At 44.1% G+C, this 23,867-nt stretch overlaps 2 protein-coding genes across 3 annotated transcripts; both read left to right on the forward strand.

Moving 5' to 3' along the window:
* Positions 1 to 536: 536 nt before the first annotated feature.
* On the forward strand, positions 537 to 2,616 carry nol12 (nucleolar protein 12). Its single transcript, XM_083976617.1, has 6 exons — positions 537 to 707; positions 1,214 to 1,319; positions 1,423 to 1,471; positions 1,562 to 1,728; positions 1,814 to 1,911; positions 2,180 to 2,616. The coding sequence occupies exons 1-6, from the start codon at positions 598 to 600 to the stop codon at positions 2,373 to 2,375; spliced, it is 726 nt and encodes a 241-aa protein (XP_083832743.1). The 5' UTR covers positions 537 to 597; the 3' UTR covers positions 2,376 to 2,616.
* Positions 2,617 to 11,076: 8,460 nt separating this feature from the next.
* On the forward strand, positions 11,077 to 23,467 carry triobpb (TRIO and F-actin binding protein b). Of its 2 annotated transcripts, XM_083977175.1 has the most exons (13): positions 11,077 to 11,513; positions 14,429 to 14,485; positions 14,929 to 14,997; positions 15,115 to 15,204; positions 15,478 to 15,587; positions 16,602 to 17,037; positions 18,048 to 18,315; positions 19,213 to 19,324; positions 20,256 to 20,415; positions 20,701 to 20,802; positions 21,721 to 21,807; positions 22,158 to 22,363; positions 22,488 to 23,467. In XM_083977175.1, the coding sequence occupies exons 1-12, from the start codon at positions 11,508 to 11,510 to the stop codon at positions 22,317 to 22,319; spliced, it is 1,659 nt and encodes a 552-aa protein (XP_083833301.1). In that variant the 5' UTR covers positions 11,077 to 11,507; the 3' UTR covers positions 22,320 to 22,363; positions 22,488 to 23,467. The 2 variants fall into 2 exon arrangements, with proteins under 2 accessions (XP_083833301.1, XP_083833302.1); XM_083977176.1 differs by lacking the exons at positions 11,077 to 11,513; positions 14,429 to 14,485; positions 14,929 to 14,997; positions 15,115 to 15,204; positions 15,478 to 15,587 and adding an exon at positions 16,440 to 16,502.
* The last annotated feature ends 400 nt before the right edge of the window (positions 23,468 to 23,867 follow it).

Consider the following 23,867-nt stretch of genomic DNA (forward strand, 5'->3'; position numbering starts at 1 on the left):
CACACAGAGAGAGAGACAACATGCCTGGATGCCATGATGATTCCCGGCCACTGCAGGGAGTGGTAGCCTGATGCAGGAAACAGCTGAGCAACACAAACGTGTCAGGACAATGTAATTACTAAATTAGAGAATATGTAAACTAAAAACACAAAAGCAAAGAGACTAGAAAAGTGTCAATATATAACAATAAATGGATATACAGACCATGTAAACTAATTTGAAATTCTCATGAATAGGCTATATAGGCCTACTATAAGATAATTAGGGACCTTTTATTAAGCGCATCATGTTGTCAACATTACACAGTTTGAGACAGTTTATACCGGTATGTGCTGCATGTAGTTTGAATTTCAATAAGAAACAACAGCAGCACCTCATAAAATATTTTTAAACCAGCTGTGATCTGACCACAGTCACAGTTCAGCCTGACAAAATATGTGTGAATGTGAAACAACGCACCCATCACGTTGTCCTGAACCGCCGCTTCAGTTGAGCGGAACTATTAAGTAACTACTGCGTGTTTCCGACCGGACAGTGTTAACGGACGCACACGCACGAGAAAGCGGAATTAGCGAATAGTAAACTCACGTGTGCAACATGAAAAATAATAAAAAGCACAACAATGGGTTCAAGAAGGGCAAACACAAGCCAGGGTCGAAGAAAAAAGAAAACAAATGCGTCGTAATGTTTGACGACAAAGAAAGAAAGTAAGTGTTCGTCCTGACAACGGCTGTTTATCACGTCGCAGGTGTAAACTGTCACTGTAGCATTAGCTTAGCTCTCTACCAAGTATTGTTTATTGGATATAACATTATTTATCACTATATGCTAAGTGTGTAGTTTATAGTGTTTTATGTGTGTATTGGAATTAATCTAAACCATTATAGTGCTGTAATATTTAAAACACCAACAGGTCTATCAGTCATGGTTTTGTTTTTTTCTTAAAATCTGAAGCGTTTCACTGTTAATCGAGATTCATTCATTTATCACGACTGATAAATTGTTGATTTGTCTTTACTGTAGTTATTTCTGATGTAGTATTAATCATAAATAGCCATATTAACCAATATGTATGTTTGAATTGTAAGCAACAGGTTTTTACCTAAAAAGTAAAAGTTTAATTGAACAACCATCTCTGTCATACATCCTGCATGATATATTAACTTCGAAAGATGACAGGTTTTATTAGTTTCTTCCTTTTCTTATCTGCCAGTGAGTACCTTACTGGTTTTCATAAGCGAAAGGTGGAGAGGAGGAAAGTTGCAGTGGCAGAAATTCGAAAGAAAATCAAGGAAGAGCAAATGAGAGTCCGAGAAGAGGTATGTGTAAAGCAAAAAGAAAAAACATGGAGATAAAACCTGAACTGTATGAGCAGGACAGGAAAGGATGTATTGATGTTATGTTTTGTCTGTCTGCTTTCAGAGGCACAAGGAATATATTAAGCTGTTGAAGGAGAGGACAGAAGCTCTTGGTGAGTGAAAAGTTCAAGTCGGTTCAAGTTAACCAGTTGGTTTCCATCAGGAATTCACTTTGATTGTTTGTTTGTCAATTCATTCCTCAGAGGAGTGTGAAGGAGACGATCTGGAAGATGCAATTACCGGTACAACGGAGTCTGTACAGTACGATCATCCCAACCACACCGTTACCGTGACCACCATCAGTGATCTTGACCTCACCGGAGCTCACCTGCTCGGACCCGCGGCAAATCAGGAAATCCTGCGAGCCTCGGTGTGTGCTACTGCTGTTCATTAGTCTAAATGTCAGTTTTACATAGTAAGAAAATTACATTAACACAGAGAATCTTTGATTTAAGGAAAATGGAGAGACCAACGATGAAGACAAGAAGGAGGGAGAGAAAGAGGAGAAAACTGCGATGCCAAGAAAAGCTGGACAGCCAATTTTAAACAAAAAGTAAGCCTCTCATGCAGGTCTCATCAATAAGCACTGCTGATTTACATATCGATTAATTAGATATATTTGATATTTTTGCTTTGTCACATTGACAGATTATAACCTAAACATTGGATCAATAATTTCACTGAATGCAGAGATGTATGGTTGAGGAGAAATGGTGGTGCCACATGTTTGTGAAATCTGTCTTCATGTCGTCTTCCAGCCCGTCTCAACCCAGCTGTTTTTTTTTTTCTCTTCTCTTCTCTTCCCCCCCATGCTGCTACAGGATCCGCTCCCTGATGGCGTCGCTCACCACTGCAACCACCAAGCGGAAGGGGAAAGGGAAGCAGGAAGGCCGAAGAGGACGAGGCCGTCAAAACGACAAGAGATCCGGTGGCCCAGAGCTTAAAAAGAGAGCCGGTAGGACCAGCAAGTGGCAGAGACGTCGGCAGACTGGAAAGAGGGTGCATTGTCAGGACTGAGAGAGACTGTGTGTGTAGAAATATTATGTAAGATCTGGACTGTAAAGAGACCTCAACCTCCTGTCTCACATTCATACTCATGTGTTTTAGCGGGACAAGTGTGTCCTGTAAGATTTATTAGCCAACACAAACCGATGGACCACGTTGGACCATCTCTCAGTATTCACACAGTACCTGCCGAATGAAACCTTGTGTTTTAATGTGTAAATTTTTCAAAGCAAAACTGTTTTTGTAGTGTTTTTTTGTTTTCTTTTCATAAAATAAACTTCACTATGTTTACTGAAATTCCGATTGAATGAAAGATTCATCCTGGCAATAAGACATCTTGTGGTGCAGTCATATGTCACACGCTGTCAGTGTGTCTCTGTGTGGAATTCCGTCCCCCCGTGCTCCATTGTTTGATAGGAAACCTGACGCTGTCGTCAACATCCTCTCCAGAACATGAGGAAATCAACCCTTAGCTCTGTGTTTCCTCAGCTCAGCGTTACCTGTGTGTGATCTAACGGAGAGGCCAACCACTGCTCCTCTCAGAGCATCTTACTCAGTGCTCACTAGAAGAACCTAAAACCCCACAGCCACCAGTTTTAATGTATGTAACCCCCACCCACCCCCCACCCCCAACCTCACCAGTGTTTATTTATTTACGTTAACCTGAGCCAGCGTGTGCCAGCTGTCACTAGCATGAGCGTTTCATTTTGCTTTCTAAAGCCCATGATATTTAATACAACCGCTCAATAGAGGAAGCGGCGGGCCACTGGCTCCATGTTGGCTCCAGGTGTGCGCGTGCCGCATGGTCCCCGCTGTGTTAGCTGAGAGCCACCATGGCCGTCGAGGATGCTTCAGTTTCACTCATTGTCAGAGCAGCCAATCGGATTGATTTGAGAGTTTGGCAGCTCGAGGAGCACAGAGAGCATGGGGAAGACGAGGCATGTGCCTGATGGGCAGTTTATCCTCCGACTCCTAATGACACATTCTGAACTGAGCTGACAGCCGGAGGTTCTCTCATCAGGTAAATGATCAGCGTTTGTCTTCACACTTTTTTATAAAGTTGCCACGGGATGTTGTTGTTGCTGTTTTCGCTGACCTCCTTCCTCTCTGTCTCAATATCTACATTCACCTTTTCCTGAGTCATTGCAGGCAGTGGTGTTTGTGGAAAAAAAAGGAAGCTGTGAAATGACTGTGCATGTGTCTTGTGGTTGCCAGTGAAGCTCCTCTGTGAGCAGCTTTGAAAGTGTTCTGACTGGATTGTGTTTCACTGTCCTCTAGTGTGATTAGTTATCACCGACCTTAACAGTTCCGCTTTAGATCTCGCATGAACCATGATGAAATAAAAGAAGCTCTTTAGTATTCATGCTCTGTGCTTACATTTGTCTGCAGCGATGCAGTGTCACAGCCACACTCAGTAATGTAGGCCTTTTTTAAAAATATTTTATAATATAGTTTATAATAAGAAAGACTTTTGGATGTCTTTCTTTTTCTTATGGTATGGTATGGTATACACTGTTGTGACACATGCTCTGACAGATTTTTCACTGCTGATGACAACACATTTCAAGTGCAACAATTCCCAGTGGTTAAGTCAGAATAGCTTTATATTTATCCTCACACAAATGTTTGCTATGAGTTCATCTGTTTGTTTTACTGTGTATATCATTGTAATATTGCTCTCTGGCCTTGTGTTAAGATCACAGATTTTACAGAGTTTTCATATGGGATGTGATGAGCATCCCCCTCCAGACCCATCATGCCCCTCTCCGGCGACGAGCCCATCTGCCCCAAGTTCCAGCCCAACATCTTCGACCCCTCCCGTTGCCACGACTGCCTGCGCCAGAGGCACCTGCACGCCGGCGCAGGGCACAGCGCCGAGGTAGCACCACAGCAGAAATCCACAGCAGACGCTGGCACTGGGGGCATAACCAGGGCTGGAAGCGGGGGTATAACCGAGACAGCAGGCAAAGGAGGGTTGTTAACGCCGATCCCATCCCAGGCAGAGGAAAGAGACACCAGCAGCAACAAGGTAAGAAAGAAGAGAAGCCGGAAAGGAAGAGGGAGGAGGGAGATGTACAGAGCGAGGCCAGGTAACCGGGTAGAGACGGAGTAAAAGAGCAGAATATGTGTCGAGTGATGGGATTAGCTCGACATAACGACAGACAGGGAGAGAGCAGCAGAGGTCACAGGTGAAGTCAGTAAGATGGTTCACTGAGGTTAGATGCTAAATCAAGAGAAACACAATGAGATTCCACTGCAGCTTGACTTGTTTTGTTTTTTGTCTTCTGCATCAGAAATGATTTGTAAAGTCTCATGATATAATTTGGAATGAAAAATACATCAGTTTAGTGTAAATTGGTTTTCTCCAAGTCAAGAAAAACCTCTCTTGTTACCCAAAAAGTCTCTATTTCTGCAGATGAGTAAAATGAGTAAAAAGTAAAAAGTGACTCCTAATGTCGTGCATGTAAACACAGTTGGTGGGGTCGTGTGTGTGTATTTGTTGCTTGGGAGTTAATAAAGAAAAGGTCAGAGATGGAGAATGAGAGGTAACGATCAGGAGCAGGGCCAGAGCTGTGGCTCTTATTACAAATTAACAAAGCTGGATCACTTACTGGCTTCTCAGGAATCACTAGAAAGCTTAGGAAAAGGAGGCAGAGTGCACAAATGATGGGTACGACTGCTACAGAACTACGTCAACTCTGCGTTTTTCTGTTTTACCCTGCTTCCATGACATAATTGCAGGTGTCTAGTGGCAGTAACACAGCTCAATACAAGGTGGATGTTTGATTGTAGCACTGAAGATGTACTTTAACTAAGCTTAAGTTGAGATACTGACATCATTGATATATTTTACATTCTTTTTTTACCACAATCTATTTGAGGAGAAGGGTTTATGGCGAGGAAGACAAAAAAAAGGATGAAGTATTAATGAGGAAAGCCACGAGTCAGGTCAAGTTACAGAGGTGTAACCCTAATCGAACAGCAGACTGAACATGTGAGTGTGTGTCAGAGAGGACAGAGGGGGACGGACTCTGTTCGGCGAAGACAGAGACAGAGTCAGACAAGATCTAGGATTGTCGTGCATGTACATTTCTACTCACTAAATTCTAAAAGAAATCTCTCTGAGGTTAGATAATGACTTCTTCTTTCGGAGCTGCGGTCAAGTCACTGTCAGGAGCATCATCGCTGCATCTTCCCGACATGGAGCTCGCTGCCACATTGTGATTGGCCCCCGTGTCTGGCCTTGTCATCCTATCAGGAGGACTCTGACAGCGTGTCGGTGGTGAGCAGCTACTGTGATGTCAGCGGAGGCCGTCCAGGTTATGGGGAGAGCTCTTTGTGCATCCTGAGCCCCGACTGTGAGCTGTACATCTGTGACGGTGACGACGACGACGACGGCGACAGCACTGACAGGTGGGGGAACTGGATGATGATGGTCAGTCATTGTTGTAGGCTTCACTATGTAGATTGAAGGTTTTCATGACTCTCATTACAAATATTGGTTAACCATTGGCCAACACTGTGGTGACTAGTCATATTATCTGAGTCTCACTTCTTCACAAAGTGTTTCCATGTATTTTCAAAGCTTCTCTATGAATTTTTACGTTATACAGATTCAATTTTGCTCTGTCTTCCTTCTCTTCTTACTCTCCCTCCTTCTTGTTCTTCACACTCTCGCTCTTCCATCTTTCCATCTCTGCTGTCATCATCCTTCTCCCGTCTCTTCTTCCTCTCAGCTGTCGTGACCAGAGCGACTACCAGGAGTTCAGCAGCTCTGTCAGTGCGGAGGACGACTACTTGCCCATCCACCGCCGTTCGACCGGACTCGCCATGACCCGGCTCGACCCTCCACCCCACCGGGCCAACGCTCGGGCGTGGATGGATGAAGCTCGGAGCAGAGACGCCTTCAGCAGACGATCAGGTACTTGAAAGTTTTTCTTGGATTTTGACATATTATTTGTCAGTTGTTTTATTTGTTTCTTGGCAAAAATGCTGGAGAGGCAGGAGAGTCAGTGTGGGGGAAATGTACCGGCATCACCTGATCTTTCTTTTATGGACTTGCAGTGCTCAGTCTGACTCCTCTGTGGACCAGTAGACTAAGCCTTTAGTAAACCTATGACTTACTGCACTTGACAAATCCATATCCAGTTACAGCCAAAGGTGTTCTTTACTTGGCAATACTGTTTGATGTCACCAGCTGAGGTGTCCCAAAGCAATTATCAGTAATACAATATAGCTCAGTTTGTGTCAGGAAGCCTCTGGTAGTTGAACTTTGATGTTTCATTCTCTTATTTCTGCTCTCCCTCCTTCTTTCTATTTCTGTCACACTGCCTGACTCCTTTCTTCCTGTAGGGATAACAGAGGAGAGAGAGAAGCGTGAAAGTGGCTACTTCTCTCTGGGGAGGGCAGCGGGCGCTCGCTCCCTTCGTGATAACAGCCCGTCCTCTCCCTTCCGCCATTTCGAGCGAGGGCATCCCATCTTTACCGGCAGAAACGTCGAGCCCAAAGACGTCGTCCCCTTCAGAAACCCGAATCTCGGTGTGGCCTCCGAAAGGCAGATACCCGAGAATCTAGATGAGGATCTCCCCGTGGAAATCCCTCCTCCTGACCCCTATGAAATTGCCATAGAGGTGGAGGCCCAAGTCGGCCCTCGTTCTCCGAGTCCTACTCCGTTTAAGATAGCGGAGTCGCTGGCCTCGCCGGGCAGAAAGCGCCCCGGGGGTTCGTTTGGCCGGGGAAGCCCTACGTCTCACGTTTCTTCCTATCAACAGACGGGGCGTTTTGATTCCTCGAGGCAAAGCTCGGCTCTGCAGTCTCGCTCTTCTTCTCCCTCCCGTGGAAATTTACCGTTCAGACGCAGCGAATCCACCACCTCCCTGAGCAGGCGTAACTTTGATGGCGGAGGGCGGCCACAAGGGACCGAGCCGGGATCCAGAAGCTGCTCGCAAAGCGCACATGCCCGACGTGTTGAATCGGGAACTCTGCCAAGAAACTTCAAAACATTAACTGGTTCAGTCAAACCCCAACCCAGCACTGTTTCAGATTTTAGGAGCGCCTTGAGGAAAACTGAAGGAACTGGGTCGCTGAGTGTTCGGGGTCACGACAGCAGAAGCTCATCTCCATCAAGGAGGAGCTATAACCCTCCAGGCCAAACATCTCTGCGCAAAACTGAAACCACCAGCAGGTCGCCACATGGACGCGGGCGTGACAGTCGGACTTCTTCTCCACCTAGGAGAACTTCAGAGAGTCAGCGTGACAGTCGGACTTCTTCTCCACCTAGGAGAACTTCAGAGAGTCGGCGTGACAGTCGCAGTCCCTCGCCGCCGAGGAGAAATTACAGCTCGTCCGGCCAATCCCTCCTTCGTAAATCTGAGTCGATCGTCTCTCTGAACGGACGCGGTCACGGTGGACGCTGTGGCTCGCCAATAAGAGAGGGCTATGATATCGAAAGCCAAGCTCTGCTGCGAAACTCAGCGGCAAGGAACGGACTGAACGATCAAGAACCTGAGCATGAAAGTGCCACCGCGTCTCCTCCGCCCAGACGAGGTTACGACGCGCCTCGTCAGTCCATACTCCGCAAGACCGAATCCGGCGTTGTCGGTGGCGGTCGAAGTCGTGACAGCCGCTCTTCCTCTCCTGGGAGAAGAAGCCATGACACGACTGTTCAGTACCAACTTAGGAAAACAGACACCAGCGGTTCGTTAAGCAGTCGTAGTCGTAACTCCTCGCCTTCGAGGAGGAGCTGTGAGGCTCCTTCTCAGTCTCTGCTTCGCAAGTCTGAAGGAAACAGCTCTCTCAGAGGCCGCGACGCCCACGGCTCGTTGCCTTCAAGGAAAAGCTATGATGTTCCTGACCAACGTTCAGCGTGGAAAACAGAAGCAAGCAGCTCTTTACACGGCAAGAGACACAACAGCCGCAACTCCTCTCCTTCTGGAAAAGGCAGCAGTGACCCACCGGGTTACTCAGTCCTCAGAAATGCCACTAATGGAGACTCCAGTCATTCCTTCCAGAGAAAAAACACAGACAATGACTCAAAATCTGACTCCAAACACTCACCGCACTCTTGGCGTGGTTCGGCTCATTCCCTCCGCAGCTCTTCATTATCTCGTGCAGCTTCACCCTCCAGACAGACCACAAACGGCGGCAGAGCGGCTTTCGTCAGATTGGAAGAGCCCAGGAGCTCCAGCGTCACCAGAGCTGGGGTTGGCAGACACGTTCTTGGGGATCGCTGCCCCTCTCCCAGTGACAAAAGGCCCTCCCACCGCACACGCAGCCCTTCTCCTGCACCTCAGATCCAAATCCGGACGCACACCTCCTCCCAGAGCTCCATGGAGTCCTCGGAGTCGGGACAGCTGTCGGTGGGGTCCACGGGTCGCAGCAGGGAGGAGTACGCCATGCTGGCCAACCTGCCAAAGGTCAAAGTGATCCATCAGAGGGAGGGGCCGGCTCACTCGGCGTGGCCTCAGAACCAGAGACCCTCTCGGAGACAGGAACTCTTCAAACCAGCCAGGTCAGACTGATATCAAACCAAAAAGAAGAACTGGTGTTGGCAGAAATATCTAAACACTCTGCGCCAGACAGATGGTCGGGTTGCATTTACTTTCACAGTGTTTAATAATGTAGATCACACCTTCAACGCCATCATCAGATTGGAGAAATTTGACCAAACACATTGATGACTTGTCTGTGGGTCAGTGACATGACACAACCCAATATCAAGTGGTGTAACCGGTATTTTTTATTTTCATAAAAATCTGAGTACATACAGGAAAGTAAATCTGGACTCAAATGTGGAATAAATGCCATTCACTTTTGCAATGCAACACTATGTTTCTGGACAAATTTTACATAATTTGTCACATTATGTAGAATAAAAGCAGTGGTTTTAGGATAATGTCCTGCCCAGTGTTGCTAAAATGCATTTAGAAACAGCAAGAAATCTCAATTTCAATTAAATGTTTTCAGAAGAAAGTATATTCTTTATAATGTACACTTAAATCCACTGTAGGTGGATGAAATATTTGATATTTAACATTATTCTGATAACACCATTTGACATTTTCAGGGCATTCAGTCTTATTTTTTTTTTTTTTTTTTAAAGGTTTAAATGTCATTTTAAATGACATAAAACCAACATACAGAATGTACATTTAAACTAATCTGATGCATGCTTTTAAAACATTATGTATTTCTTTCATTTATTAAAAAAGAAAAATGTATTTGTCACTGACTCCTGTGCTGTTCCAGCCACTCCTTGAGTAAACAGCCGTCCAGAGAGTGGGAGGACACGGTGGACACTGAGAGGGACAGGCACTACAGTGGCAGTGGGTATCTATCACGGGCCCACTCCTCCACCTCGTTGCAGGTAGGTGGGTTTGGGGCGTTTTCTTCTTTTCCTCTTGATTTAGCCAATTCCACTAGTCTTGAGAGTAAGATTGATCAAGGTCCTGATCCCTGATCCTGGGGACAGCGGATGGCATGAAGGGCTAATCACTGGGCTTGTTTTAGGTCCACCCAGAAGTGTGTCCATTGCAGTAAGCGCCTTTCCTCCTTCCTTGTATGATATAATCCATAGCATTAGGAGGAACTGTGGCTTGTGCTCTGGGATTTTCACCTGCCTTATGTGTTAATGCTTAACCACATCATCCACACAGCATACAGCACATGAGGGAAAAGGTGAGAAAAGCTGTGGATGTGAAACTCTGGAGGTTTCTGTATTTGCTCATTAGGACTTGATCATCCCCGTAACCACACGCTGTTCTTCTCCAGAGGTCTGGCAGTCCCACGGCAGACGAGGGCAGCTCTTGGAAAGGTAATCACCACAGATCAGAACAGATGCAGGTATGTGGTGCAGTCAGTCTGTTTACAGTAAATGTGTGTGTCCCATATGAACATGTGTGTGTTTGCGGAGACAGCCTCTCTTCCATTGTAGCGTATCTGGAGTGAACTGTTGATTTTTCCTCTTATCACTTGCTGTATCATAAACCTGCAGCACATATTTGGTCTATTTAAATACAGGTCGTCTCCCTGTTACATATTTACCAGAGTGCTGCCGGCAGCTTATCCAGTGTTCACACACATTGCGTCTGCAGTTGTAAACCCTTTTTTTTTATGTACGTGGCAGCTTTAACCTGCTGCCATATCTATATATCCAAGGCGCGTGGCTTTTTATATCCTCTACTTGTTGTGCGTCTGTAGACTGTGTAGACTTTACCTACAGCCTGCAGGCATTTCATAAGACTGACTGAGCTTTGTCAATTGTGGTCTGCTGGGGCATGTGTTGAAATTCCTGAACTGAAACCAATAGCTACTAAGAGAGAGAGAGGGTTTTTGGAGGGGGAAGTGCCACTTTGTATGCAAGCCCAAAGATTATTCATCAGGAAAATATAGCCCCAAAGTAGGGGGGCAGCTGAACTTTAACATACATGGACCCTAACAAAGATTTTAGAGGGGTCTGATCCCCCCAAAAAGGGACGGAGTGACACCTCACATTGATCATTTTAATAGTTTTTTTCGAGATAATCTACTGTAGGCATGTTGCAATTAATCAGGACTAATATATTCCACATGTGTGGGTCGGCCACCCCCCCTCCAGCCCCTGCAGGTCCCGCGCGGACCCCGGTTTGAGAGCCCGCACCGTGAGGGTTGGGATAGGTACGCTTGTTTTCTCTGACTACGATCTCCGTGGACCCGCCCAGGAAGTGGCAGACACGGGGCAGAAAGAGAGAGCAGCGAGCAGCGAGCCGCGGCCAAGTCACACGTAACGTTAGCTTCCCACGACTTGTCAGAGAAAAAAAGTTGAGAAACGGTAAAGTTAACGAACTGCGGTAGTTTTTAGTTTCGTTAAATCCACGTTGTCTCGGTTGAACGCACTTCCCCCTTAAGAGCAGCAGCGGCAGCGGCGGCAGCGGCGACCGTTGGCGGCGGCTCGGTGAGGGAAACACGGGGATGGATGGCGGGGTTTTACTTCACTTCAGCTCCGCGGGGAGGTAACGTTTCCACCCGAGGCGACTAGCTGCTGAAGCCGGGGAGGAAACTGTGGAGACTGGGTGGGAGAGGTTTGTGTTTGCGTGAGGGGTTGACGGTACTTTTTTTTTTCTCTTTCTTTTTGTCTTTATTTTAAACTCCTCGGATCCTGTTGTCATGACGGTGAGTTCATCAGTTTGTTTTTCCTGTCTGTCACTTCTTGTTCTTCTTCCTGAATTCAGCCTTTCTTCTCTCGTTAAGTGTGGCCCAGGTCTAAATCAGTCACCTGTGGTACTTAATCTGCCTTAAATGTGTTGGTGTTGTTGCTGTTGTTGTTGTTAGGGAGGTTGGTGTAGATTATGAAGGCTTTTTTAAGCAGCCTGCACTTGTTTGTTTGATTGAAGGGGTGTGTTCGTTAATTACCACCTCAAAGCTGACTGACATACTTGTGCTGCTCATGTGCTTGTTTATCCAAGATTCAAGATGTTTATTGTCACATACACAGATGTTAAAAACCATGCAATGAAATTCTTATCCTTTCACATTACAAAAGTAAGAAGTAAGTAAGAATATGATGAGAAATAAATAGAGACTGGGAGACATTTAAACTTAAACAACTTAAAAAACTTAAAACAACACCACCACCACCTGAATTGTGCATAAAGTGCACATCTAAAAAAAAAAACCAACAACAACTAAAAAGAAAAAAACAATCCTAGTTTCAGGTGTGGTACAGTCTGACGTGTCCAGCCTGTGTGTTTACAGTAGCAGTGTTATTAGTCAGTAGCTTGTAGGTGTCAGTCGTTGCAGCCAGCTGTGACACATGTTCGTGTTTACACCTACACACACTCACACACTCAATGTTTTCATAAACAAGCTGGAGGTATTCAGCTGTACACCATTGTGCTGTGTGAACTATCATAATAAGGAGCGAATCAACAGATAGACTCCTATTCACATTGTCCACAGAGCTAATCTATTTAACCAAACAGAGAGCAGTGAACAGGAGGACCAAACATAATGTAATAGGCCTAAAGGAGCGGGGCTGAGCTCAGCAGACAATGCTCCTCTATATACTGATGGAGACAGGAAGAGTGGACGTTGTCTCCAGCTGTCTCCGCTGTTTGACCTTCTTCCTTCTGTCTTGGACCTGTGAAGCGAGGTCACTGATGTGAGAGCACATGACAGGCAGTGACACTTTATGATTAGGGTTATCCAAAACATATGCTACCATTTATTTTCCTATGTCCACTTCCCTGATCCTGCGTTATGAGCATGTATTGACCAGATGGCATAGATTTATAATGAGGTTTCACACATTAATAACTACAATAGGCTTCATCAGTTCACACAGAGTTAAAGAGAGGAAGAAAATGAACAGAAACGGCCTTCTCTTCTTTTATTAATCTCCTTTTATGTTACAAAATGCAGTTGTCAGCCTCCGGGACAAATTTCCTACTGTACTTGAAGCTAACACCTGATGATCCAGGAATTAGTTGTGATTACATAATTCATTAACGCCAGAAGTAGATTTGAATGGAACGTAGGGCTTATTAAATTTAGGAATGCATCCACATCTTCTCAACATGGTGTTGTACAACATATTAGTCCCCCTCCACAGTCTATTGGCAGTCACCAGACCTTAAAATTTGTTAGATTAAAGAAGATCAGTGGCACAGATGAGCTGACTTAGACAGAGAAAAAACTGGGTGGTGCTGTGGCTTACAAGAGCACAACTGAAGCCAGGAAGGGAGTATAAATACAGAATAGGGGCGGTTAGAGCTGACAGAACAGACTTAGAAGCTATATTAGAGTTCAGACAAAGAGGGAGCAGGACAAAATGATGTTAGAAAGCTGATGAAATGAACAAGAAGCAGTTGCAACAGAGAGAGAGAGAGAGAGAGGAGGGAAAAAAGTGATGGGAATCAGACACCAGTGGGAGATGAGATGACGAACGCAGTGAGAGATTTAAGAAGTGAGGAATGTACATGCTAGTGAAGGAGAGATAAGCAACGGCAGGAATGTATGTAGGAAAACGTTGCCTAATCTTTCTCTGGGATCGCCACATCTTGAGGTACCCAGTGCATGTTTTCCTCTTCCTGTCATCGTGTCAAAAGCAGAAACAGTGCCTGTTCCTGGAAATGGTGTCGACTCGAGCGGCTCGAGCATGTTTTAACGTAACGTCTTCTGCTACACAGCTGCAGCAGGAAACATGCACAACATTTCATCATGTGCTACAGAGTTTGAGTTATGAACAGAAAAGTAGACACTGGGTTTTCCACTGCAAATCTCTTGAGTTTCCAAATCTTTCCTCCCCTCACCGAGGATGTGCTGCTCCAAGTCCCAGTCTCTGTCTGCCGTCTGCAGATATTTTGTAGACTTGGCCTTTTACACTCTCTCTTGTTTCCTGTCATTTTACACATATGCACCTGTCTCTGCAGCGATTGGCCTCCACTCGTATAGAGTGCATAGCATATGCAGTGCAAAAGAGCAGCAACACCCCGTTTGAAATCTATTTAGAAGCTGAATCAACCACATTGGGTTTTGACAAACGAGCACAATGCACAACATTATCACCGTGTTGAATATTAAGCGATAAAACAAGCGATAGCGTCAGATAATAACGCGGTAATCTAAGGTATTCATACAAGTATGTAAAATGTAAATATGAACATAGTGGTACCAGCACTGACTTGACCAGTTTCAACAAAACAGCATGTTTCTCCACAATAGCGACTGGTTTCGTGTCCTTTGTGGCAAAATAAGCCAGCAGCATTTACTGTGATTGTGGTGTGGTCGCTGCAGATTTCTTGTTTAGGGATGTAACTATATTGTACATGCCACACCCTTCCATACGGGCTTGTGTTATGCTTTGTCGTCTTGTTACATCTAGTCTAATTTCTTTTTCCGTTTTCTCTCTCAAATACTTGCTTCTGATAACTACATAATCATTATGTAGTGCTATATAAATAAAGTTGATTGATTGATTGATTACTTGGATATACATGGACAAGTGTTGCGTCTGTAATGTTGTGAGTTTCTGTGAGGTGAAGCCCAGGTCAGCGAACGTGACGCCGTTTCCTCTCTGCCTTTTGCAGCCCGACCTCCTGAACTTCAAAAAGGGATGGATGTCCAAACTGGACGACAGCGGAGAGGTAAGGACTGTCTGTCACACACCAGTCAGAAGTCGCATCTTCCTCTCCCTCCTCCTCCTCCACTACCTTCCTCCCTCAGTCCCTCCTTCCTAATGAGAAAGGCTGTGTGTAAGGCGATAGCGGCAGATTATCCTTGTTATCACAGTAATAGCTCGGCGGCTTGAGGCGCAACAGGTGTCTCCTCTCTTTGAATAATATGCTTGAGTGAACCAGCGTCTCGCTTCACACGTCACATACTGCAGGACTTCAGTTTAACACAAGGCCTTCATGTGTCCCTGCTCCTTCAGATCAGCTTTATTCCAAAACTAATATGTTATCGCTACACTGCTTGGTGTCACAGTCTCAGATATTGTCATTGTAATGTTTGCATAGCTTTCATATTTGCACTGAGGAGTTCCTAATCTAATTTCAGTATTGGATTAATTTATGTTTTATCTGTTCAGTGGAAGAAGCATTGGTTTGTTCTGACTGATGCTGGACTGAAGTACTACAGAGACTCCAGTGCAGAGGAGGTAATTTCTCTTTTTAATTATACATGTAGTTTTTTTTATAAGATAGTATTTCTAGAAAGCTTGCATGAAGATTGTATGACTGGGTGTGAATGCATTGTTGTGTTTTTTTTTATACAGAAAGATGATATGGACGGGGAAGTTGACCTAAAATCCTGTGTGAAGGTGTCTGAGTTCGATGTGGAGAAGAACTACGGCTTTCAGATCCAGGTGAATCTCTCCGTCTCTGGTTGGACTCATTCATAGACTGATTTCCTTCTATTATTCCTCCCTTTTTGTCTCCACCGACCACACCCACCCACAGTGTCTGCTTCGTTTTTTTTCTTACTTCCTTATCATGACTCACATCTTTGTCAGTATCTCCTCCACCTTTCTCTGTTTATGTCTCCCTTTCAGTTTTTCTTTATCATCTCACATCGTATCCCAGTTCTGTCACATCTCTGCGTCTTCGTAACCTATTTTATTTTCTCTTCCATTTCTCAGACGCGGGAGGCCGTGTTCACCCTGTCCGCCATGACGGCCGGGATCAGGCGGAACTGGATAGAGGTGTTAAAGAAGTGTATCCGGCCCAGCAGCTCTCCAGACCTCACACAGTAAATACCAATTGAATTAAACACAGAAACAGCTTCAGCTTTAGCTCTTACAGTTAATGCAAGTTCTACTTTATTGACGGGAAAGGCATCTACAGATTATGATTTATTCAACAGGTTATTTTCGAAGTGCTCGCTCCCACTCAGTATTTTCACATCTGTTGCCTCAGCACAGATTCAAACAGCTCATTTCAGGCCTTGCTGCAGCTCAGCCTTGGATAAATACAGTCAGATAAGCAGCTCTGTTGCTCATGTGCACCAGTAACGTTGGCCTTGTTTTAGTTGCTGTATACTTTGGCAGGTACAGATGAATCAATATTCCATTAATAGCTTAGAGCGTCATTATACAGTATGTGGTGCTTTCATAATGACTCAGCACCAGCTGTGCCTCGAGTGTCGAGGTTTGTTTGCAGTTGATTTGCATATTATTTGCTTACCATATCAATTTAGTTACCAGTTACTTCTTTCATTGATTTAAAATAGAATTTGTGGTTCAATCTAAAAGTACAAGAAGAATCATCCTGTGATTTATCAGGTCCCTTAGTTTATCTTTTTCCAGTGTTTTCTGTGAAGTTTTGATCCATATGATAAATATAAAAAACAGCTCCTCATCCAGTCTCTGAGGCTCTGATCGTCTCCTTTGATTGGCTGAGTGATCAAATAAATTTAAAAAAATAGCAGATTTAAAGATTTGTTTACCTGAGAAACCGAACTCTGTGAGGTTGGACGGTGGGCCCAGGTGGTTGGGACTTGGAGCATGCCTGTGGGTAGTGACTGTTTCATTGTGACATCGCAAAGTCCTGACAGAGTTTTAAGGCTTAGTTTCCAAATCCAGGCTGTGGGCATTTCTCTGTGGGCTTAGGCTGTGACTCGTTCACCGTATTGGTATAGAATCTGATTTATAACTGAAAACGATATGTAAATCTACCTTTTTTACAATATGTGACCTTTGATTATTCTATCTTTTTTACATAACTGGGATTTAATATGTATGTATTCATCTCTAATCTTCTCCAGGTTACCTGACAGCAGCAGTGACAAGGAAAACTCCCACTCACGATTCCTGCTGTCTTCGCGCCGGCCGTCATCGCGTCACACCGACGCTCCGTCAGAGGCTCCGGCTTCCGCCCCGCCGACTCAGCGTAGGTTCGACTACGTGGAGCTGTCCCCCGTTCCTGCCTCGTCCAGTCCTCTCCCAGCCAGTCAGAGAGAGGCAGGGGAGGGGCAGGGCAGGGAGCACATCCAGTGGCAGGAGGAGAGGAACACCAGCAGCCAGTGGGAGGCGGTGCTGTCCAGGAAGGGCGTGGGTTCGAACCAGAGGCTACGTATGGAGGACGAAATAGAGAAAAAGTGGGCAGAGTTTGAACGCCTGCCGCTGAAGGAGATGAGCGCTTTACCATCAGTGGGATCACGGTCCTCCAGCCAGTCAGCCAATGAGGCGCTGCAGAGGGAGGTAGTGCGTGAAGATGATTTTCCAATTTGCAAATTCAAAAAAATGCAAATTAACCTTTCATCTGTCCGGATGAAGCAAACGTTTCCCATTTCTGCTTTTTAACACTCGAGTCACTCTTTTCTGACCTGCCCTTGTTCTTCAGCAGTGTTTTCCATTTGAGATATTACACAAGGAAAATTAGAAGAGAAAAAAAAGATCATAATGGCTGAGAAAACTTCAGAAAGTGATACTGGAGATACTGCTGAAGCTTCTGTCTGTTCTGTCTCTGTGTGGTGTGCATCTTAATTTGAACACCTGTTTGTTAATAGACTGTGGCACTGAGGCTGTCTACACATGTCACAGGCTGATCTGCACCATGATGCTCAGAGAAGAGCTCTCCTAAATGCTGATATAAATTATAAACAGATGTTAGATTCATCCTTATGTGAAGCCTGTGTGCATTTATTCATAAGAAACTCAGGCATTTCCTTTGTGTTTAAGCTTCTTCTTTGCCTGGCTAGAATCTGATTAGACAGGCTTTGAAAGCTCAGCTGTGCAGGGGTTGAAGTTCCAACAGTTTGAACTTTGAGCCCAGAAACAAGCATCAAATCCAGCCGGTTCCCTGTCATCAGGATGGCCGTGCAGCAAAACACTGGCATCATCAGTCTGTCCACAGGAGAACTGGTTTGTCTGCCAGTGATGATGTGTAGTCTTGTTGGCAGTGGGACACTGGAGCACATTCCCTAGTTTGGTGAAAATGTTTGTTTATGTATTTTGTTCGATTAGTTTGAGTTATTCCTGCCCGGTTTAGTTAAGCACATAGTCATACCTCCACCGTTTTCAATCCCAAAGCATCCTGTTCATATATTAACACTATTTCTGCTCATGTCCTCCACTGCCAACAACAGCTTTTGAGGTGCCGCATTCTAAAAACAAACAAACATTTTAATCACATTTAAATTGATTTTAGGCTTCTGTCTGCCACCTCTGTCGCTCAGTGGGCTTTACTTCTACCCTTGTCTTTTTCTCAGGTGGCGTCACTGAGGCAACAGCTGGACGAACTACGACGAGGGGGAAGAGGAGGAGGAGGAGGAGTGGGGGGAGGGGGAGGGAGAGGCGGTGAAGGTGTGCAGGGCGTCTGTGGCCCTGAGGCCCCCTGCAGCCGCAGCCTGGCAGCCATGGAGCGGGCTCACCGCCACGCGCTGGAGGAGCTGCAGAGGCAGCACGGCCGCCAGATCAAGGAGCTGGAGACGGAGAAGGAAAAGCTGCTGCGGGAGGAGACGCAGGACACGGCACGAGGTCAGAACCACCGACATGAAGGCCAAAATAACAGCTGTGTTGTACAGCAGTGAATGATATAATACTCCAAATAAGATATGATTAAATGTCACAAATTGCTACAGTCACATAGAACTCAACTCTCTCAACTCAACTTTATTTATATAGCACTTTAAAACAACCGTAGCTGATAGATTAAAGAACAGTTTTTACCCAAGAGCAATTGCTGCCCTAAATGCCTAAGTCAATGTGCAATAGATACGGTGTGTATGTGTGTGGGATACATTTTTTTTTGAGTTTTTAATTTATTGTCATCTGTCTGTCTGTCTGTCTGTCTGTCTGTCTGTCTGTCTACAAAACAAAGATGTACTGACGTCTATAGTGTGTGTATCAGGTGCAGTAGTCGTTCTCACTTTGAAGCAGGAGAAGCAGCACAAAAATGGTCACAGAAAAACAACTAATGTGGGTTTTTAGTGCAAACTTGATTTTGAATATTGTTATCAATTTCTTGCCGGGACACATTTCCTTTCGGAACTACAGTTTGTAAACTGTTGTGTTTTTGTGTTCTTAAGCGCAAGCACACACTGTATTACTCCACAGATTAGCTGTCTGAGCCAGACAAAGCAAAGCGTACTGACACAAGCTCATTATCACTTTAAGTACTACAACATCACCAACAGGACAAAGGTGCCCCCTGCTCCATTCCCATGTTAGTGTAATAATGCTGATAATTGATTTGTTTAAGTCTGAGTGGCTTTAATAGCTGTTAAAACCTGCTGCGTACACACTGAACTTTTGCCCTAAAGAGCTGATCACCACTTCTTTATCCCCGAGTGTCCCTGAGCTTGTCCACACAGAAAGACCTTGAGGTGCTGTTATCAAGAGAAGCCGTGTCACACTTGTGCGTTTGTGTTTCAGTGATGGAGGCTCTGAAGAAGAAACACAAAGAGGAGCTGGAGAGAGAGGTGGAGAAAGTGAAGAGGCTAAGCAGCGGGGCGCTGGACTCACAGACCCTGCGAGCACAGCAACAGTAAGAATCTGCCTCTGTCATAAACATGTGCACCGGCTGCCCAGAAACATGTAGGCACAGGAAACACAAAAAGTCTTTATGCCTGTGACACAGAATCCACCAAGTTATAAAATTATTTCAAGATTTTATAAGATATTTGTTTCTATATAAGGGACAAAAACACTGTTTCCATGTTTCCAGAAATAAAAGCATATAAAGAGCTTTTACTCTTGCCATTTGTAAGCCCAATGCATATTGCTTTGAAAATGAATTCTAGCCTAGCCCTCAGTCTCCAACAGTGCAGGCCAGCATTGGTAATTTATGTGAATAACTCTCTTGTGCTTTTAAGTGGAGGCTAGCTGACCACAAAAGGGTTTTCTGTGAAATAAAAGGTAGAATTTGCAGACTCTACAACAATCCACAGCTCCTTGTCTAAGCAAGGCCATTACCACAGCGGCCACTGGGTCCTGTCAGGCACTTAAGGAATGCAGAAGAATTTGGTCATGGATTAGTTTTCTTTTGTAAGCTGCACAAGGCCTTTTGACACAACGCTGTCTCGGAGGCTGCTACTGGAACCGGCATTTTAAGGCTTATCTGTGCTGCCTACACTGTGTTTCTTTTGCTGTTTGCATGCTCTTCCTTATTTTTGTGGTTATTGGTCATGGGCAGTGAAGTTGTTTTAAAACCACAGTCGAAAAATACTTTCCTCATGCAAATGGAAAAAACCCATCACTCTTTCTCACAGCATGTTGCACTTATTTAATGCAAAACACACTTAAATAATGTTATCGTGCTAAACTATAGAAATGCACTGTACGCATCTAGGAGGAAGGTTTGTTTGGTTGTCTGTACATGCCGTAGAAACAGTCATCTCACAGGAGCAGCGCTGTCAGTTCTGCATGATTTCCATATAGTTTTCTACAACAGTTGTATGTGGTGTTGGTGTGTGCAGGGCAGAGACTCAGTCATTGCACAGAGAGCTGGCTGGACTGTCCGAGCGCTATTCTCAGAAGTGTCTGGAGCTGAACCGAGCAGAGCAGAACAACGCAGAGAGGGAGAGAGAGATCAGCCGCAAGGAACGAGATATGGAGCAGCTGAAGAAAGAGAACCAGGTGAGTTATCGTCAGATTGTAAAAACACAACTCAGAGCAACAGGACAAGTGATGGAGGAGTCTTGTCATGTTTTAGTTGAAGTGAAAGATTGTTCTCCTTCATCTTGCACTGGCAGGTGTAATCCTGTTTCATCTTCAGAGGCTTTCTGTACCATGGCTAGAACCAAGCCTCTGTTATCTTTCACTAGTTTCCTTTGAATGCCAGTGTGGATTCTGAACATTGTCTGCAAACTTAAGTCAGTCAAATCAATCAAAGTAATAAAAATGAAATATTTTCTTCCACAGGACTTAAAGGCCCGTTTGACGGCGGAGATCAGCCGTAGACGGTCGACCACCACAGATCAGGGCTCAGAAGACGGCAAAGACAGGATGCCCTGTGAACTAGAGGTAAAAAGACTCAAAAGTGAAAGTAGATGAGAGGGGTGGTGGTGTTGGGTGTGGGGGCCTGTGGCTGCCAGGCTCTTGTAACTTGATAGTCGACAGCTGAACTGAAAGCCTGCCCTCCTAGCTCTAGTGTCAGATGATGATATATATTTAATCTAGGATCATTAACTTTGTGATATTTTTACATATCACAAAGCTGTATAACTTAACTACAATTAAAAGTGTGTAGTTACTGGATTCAGTTAACGTATTGCACAGAGGGACCTGAGTATCTTTCATCTGACACTGCATTTTTATCTAAAAGATTATGATATGCAGGTTTGGGGGAAGAGCAGGTTAAACAACCTCTTACTGCTCTTCCAGTTGCGCTGTTTCAACAAACTCATCTATAAATCAAAGTTACAGCTGAGCTAATTTTTTGGTTTGAAATGGAATAACATAAATCATAACATGTCAACAGTCATTGTTAAGTGTTGAGTGTTAAGTTGTTCGCAGCAACATTAATACTGGTAACAAAGAGAGTTTTAATGCATGAACTCAGAAGAAGTCTGCCTCCTGTCCAAACTAATGATACAAACATATTGCCCTATTATGCCTCCCAGAAGCATAATAGGGCAATGTGTCTGCAAAACATAATGCAGCAAAATTGTTGCATTTCATTCAGGCTATTTCTGGTTGGCAAAATTGTGATTCAGGACACAAATGGAAGGTCATAAAAGCAGCAAATGGCCAGAAGCCCAAGTTATGTACTGCATAAATTACAATGAAACACTGTTTGTCATAAATCAACCAGAGCACAATTACTGTGCGTTCTTGTTGGACTCAAGTGGTAATTATAACGATTTACGGTAATAAAAATATGCTCTGAGCGTTGTTTTTTTGGCAGTAAAAGAAAACCACACTGTTTTGTTTTTCTCCCAGGTTCTTCTCAGGGTGAAAGAAAACGAGATAGAGTACTTACACAAGGAGATAAGCTGTCTACGGAATGAACTGCAGGTTCTGAACACGGTACTGTGTTGATCTTTTGCCCAAATATGTGGGGTTTTTCATCTGAACTCTACACCATTAGGTGAATAATGTGGAATGTTAATCCTCACACCTTTGAACAAGGTTTTGGTTTAATGTCTTAGCGCTGGGAAGATGACAAGATAAGTGAATATAGTTGGCTTAGGTGGTCAATGAGACACTCATATTTATTTATATATATATATACATACATACATATACACATGATGATGTTTAGACAGAAAATACATAGTAATTTGTTTCATAGTGGATATGATGTCATACTAAGATCTAGTTAGTAGTATATGAATCAGACTGCGGAGCCTAGGCTCATCCATCACTCTGCTCTGCAGGAGAAGCGTCTGGCCTGTGAACGATATACTGAGGTGCACGAGGAGCTGAGTGGGATGAAGGGCCGGAGTGAGCGAGAGATCCAGAGTCTGAAGGAGCACTTGAGGCTGGCCATGGCTGCTTTGCAGGAGGGGCAAAAGCTGGGCAACAGCCTGGACCACTGAGGACCTGCAGCTGGTACTAATGCGCTGGCAGAGACAGTTGACAGGTGTGGACTAATGCACAATGGGCAGGGATATTGTATGCTGTGTCACATTAATGGAGCTAATGCCACTACCACTGTGTCAGAAAATATGTACATATTTGTGACAAAATATCTCTTTGTGTTACAGGTGTTGTGTCTGCTCCACAGTGACTGAATCAAAGATGCAGAGAAGATGATTGTTGGACTTTTACAGTTGGGGCTGTGTGGGGACCATGATAGTGCCTTAGTTTTCAATCAATCTGCCAGAGAGCAGCATAGAGTAGCTATTAGCTGGTTTCATTACACTGGGCCACACATGATATATGAAACTGCACTTTTCATTTTATTATAATTATTATTTTTTAAACTTTTGCTTCTTTGTGAGTGCAAGCATGTATGAGTGCGCATTTGGTCTTAAAACTGGAATATTTGTTGAGTGATGTTTTTTTTTTTTTATCAGGTATTGTAGATAAACAGTTGATGCTGTATTCGTTTTTTGTTGGATGAAATTCTCATTGCCACTGTGTCTTCTGCCTGAGAGAGCAGGAGTTAACACGGTTACAGTAGAGCTACTGTCATCTCACTTTTCTGTTGTACAGGTTTTGAGTCATGTTTACTCTGTGAAAATGGCACGTTTCTTTAGAAATGGGAGCTCATCCTTTTGATGTAATTATTTTTCTACCTAGTTACATTTGTTCTTGTATTGCAAATACAAAGTCAGACTAAAATGGGATTAATACAGGACAAGACAGCAAACGTTTCCAATTCCTGGCAAGCTGAATTACAAGTTGATCTAATTGTATAGAAGCATATTGAGGGTCAACTATGGTGGGATGCTTGCAAAAGCTGTTGAATGAACGTTGTCCCACATCACACATTTCTTTATTTTTAACCCATGGCTGAGAAGCAGGAAGTCTCAAGCTTCCACCACCCCTCCCCCTCCCTGATCATTACTGGCACCACAAGAAAATGACAGGTGTTGCATCAATGAGCCAATTTTTTATTGACAGTATGTATTGTGATAAAATGACTTATCTACCTGCCTTTTGAAAACTTTTTTCATATTTAATGTACTGAAGAGCCTGTATCTTCTTTGTAAATTATACACATTTTTTGCAATCAATAATAAAAAACAAAAACAAAGATTAATGGTCTGTAATTTCACTGCTAAATCTGTAATTTCACAGGGACATGCAGTTATTCATTCATTATTTTCTCAATGCCTATTAAAAAATAGACTATTGCCTCATACATGTAATTATGTGAGGCAATAGTCGGCTATTTATTGGTAGATTGTGCATTGCTGCGAAATATATAACTGCTCTGACATTTAAGGGTTTAATCTCTCAAAAACAGTTAAATGTAATAGGATGTGAAATATAAGGGCTCCAGACTAACTTTCTTTTTATTTTATAAGGAGCACAGAGGCCCCCAACTTAAAATTTTAAGGAGTGCAAACAGAAAGTTTGGGGGCCTACACTGTAAATCGAATTTAAATGCAAATATTCACATTTCATATTCATTCATG

Source organism: Trachurus trachurus (assembly GCF_905171665.1).
Source record: "Trachurus trachurus genome assembly, chromosome: 8".
NCBI lineage: Eukaryota > Metazoa > Chordata > Actinopteri > Carangiformes > Carangidae > Trachurus > Trachurus trachurus.

Excerpts from the sequence above, each read along its gene's own strand:
- triobpb (XM_083977175.1), top strand. Across the intron at positions 15,588-16,601 it reads AGCTCTCCAGACCTCACACA|GTTACCTGACAGCAGCAGTG; the intron begins GTAAATACCAAT and ends AATCTTCTCCAG. Across the intron at positions 17,038-18,047 it reads ATGAGGCGCTGCAGAGGGAG|GTGGCGTCACTGAGGCAACA; the intron begins GTAGTGCGTGAA and ends TCTTTTTCTCAG.
- nol12 (XM_083976617.1), top strand. The coding sequence starts at position 598 with ATGAAAAATAATAAAAAGCACAACAATGGGTTCAAGAAGGGCAAACAC. Across the intron at positions 708-1,213 it reads TTTGACGACAAAGAAAGAAA|TGAGTACCTTACTGGTTTTC; the intron begins GTAAGTGTTCGT and ends CTTATCTGCCAG. Across the intron at positions 1,912-2,179 it reads CAGCCAATTTTAAACAAAAA|GATCCGCTCCCTGATGGCGT; the intron begins GTAAGCCTCTCA and ends ATGCTGCTACAG.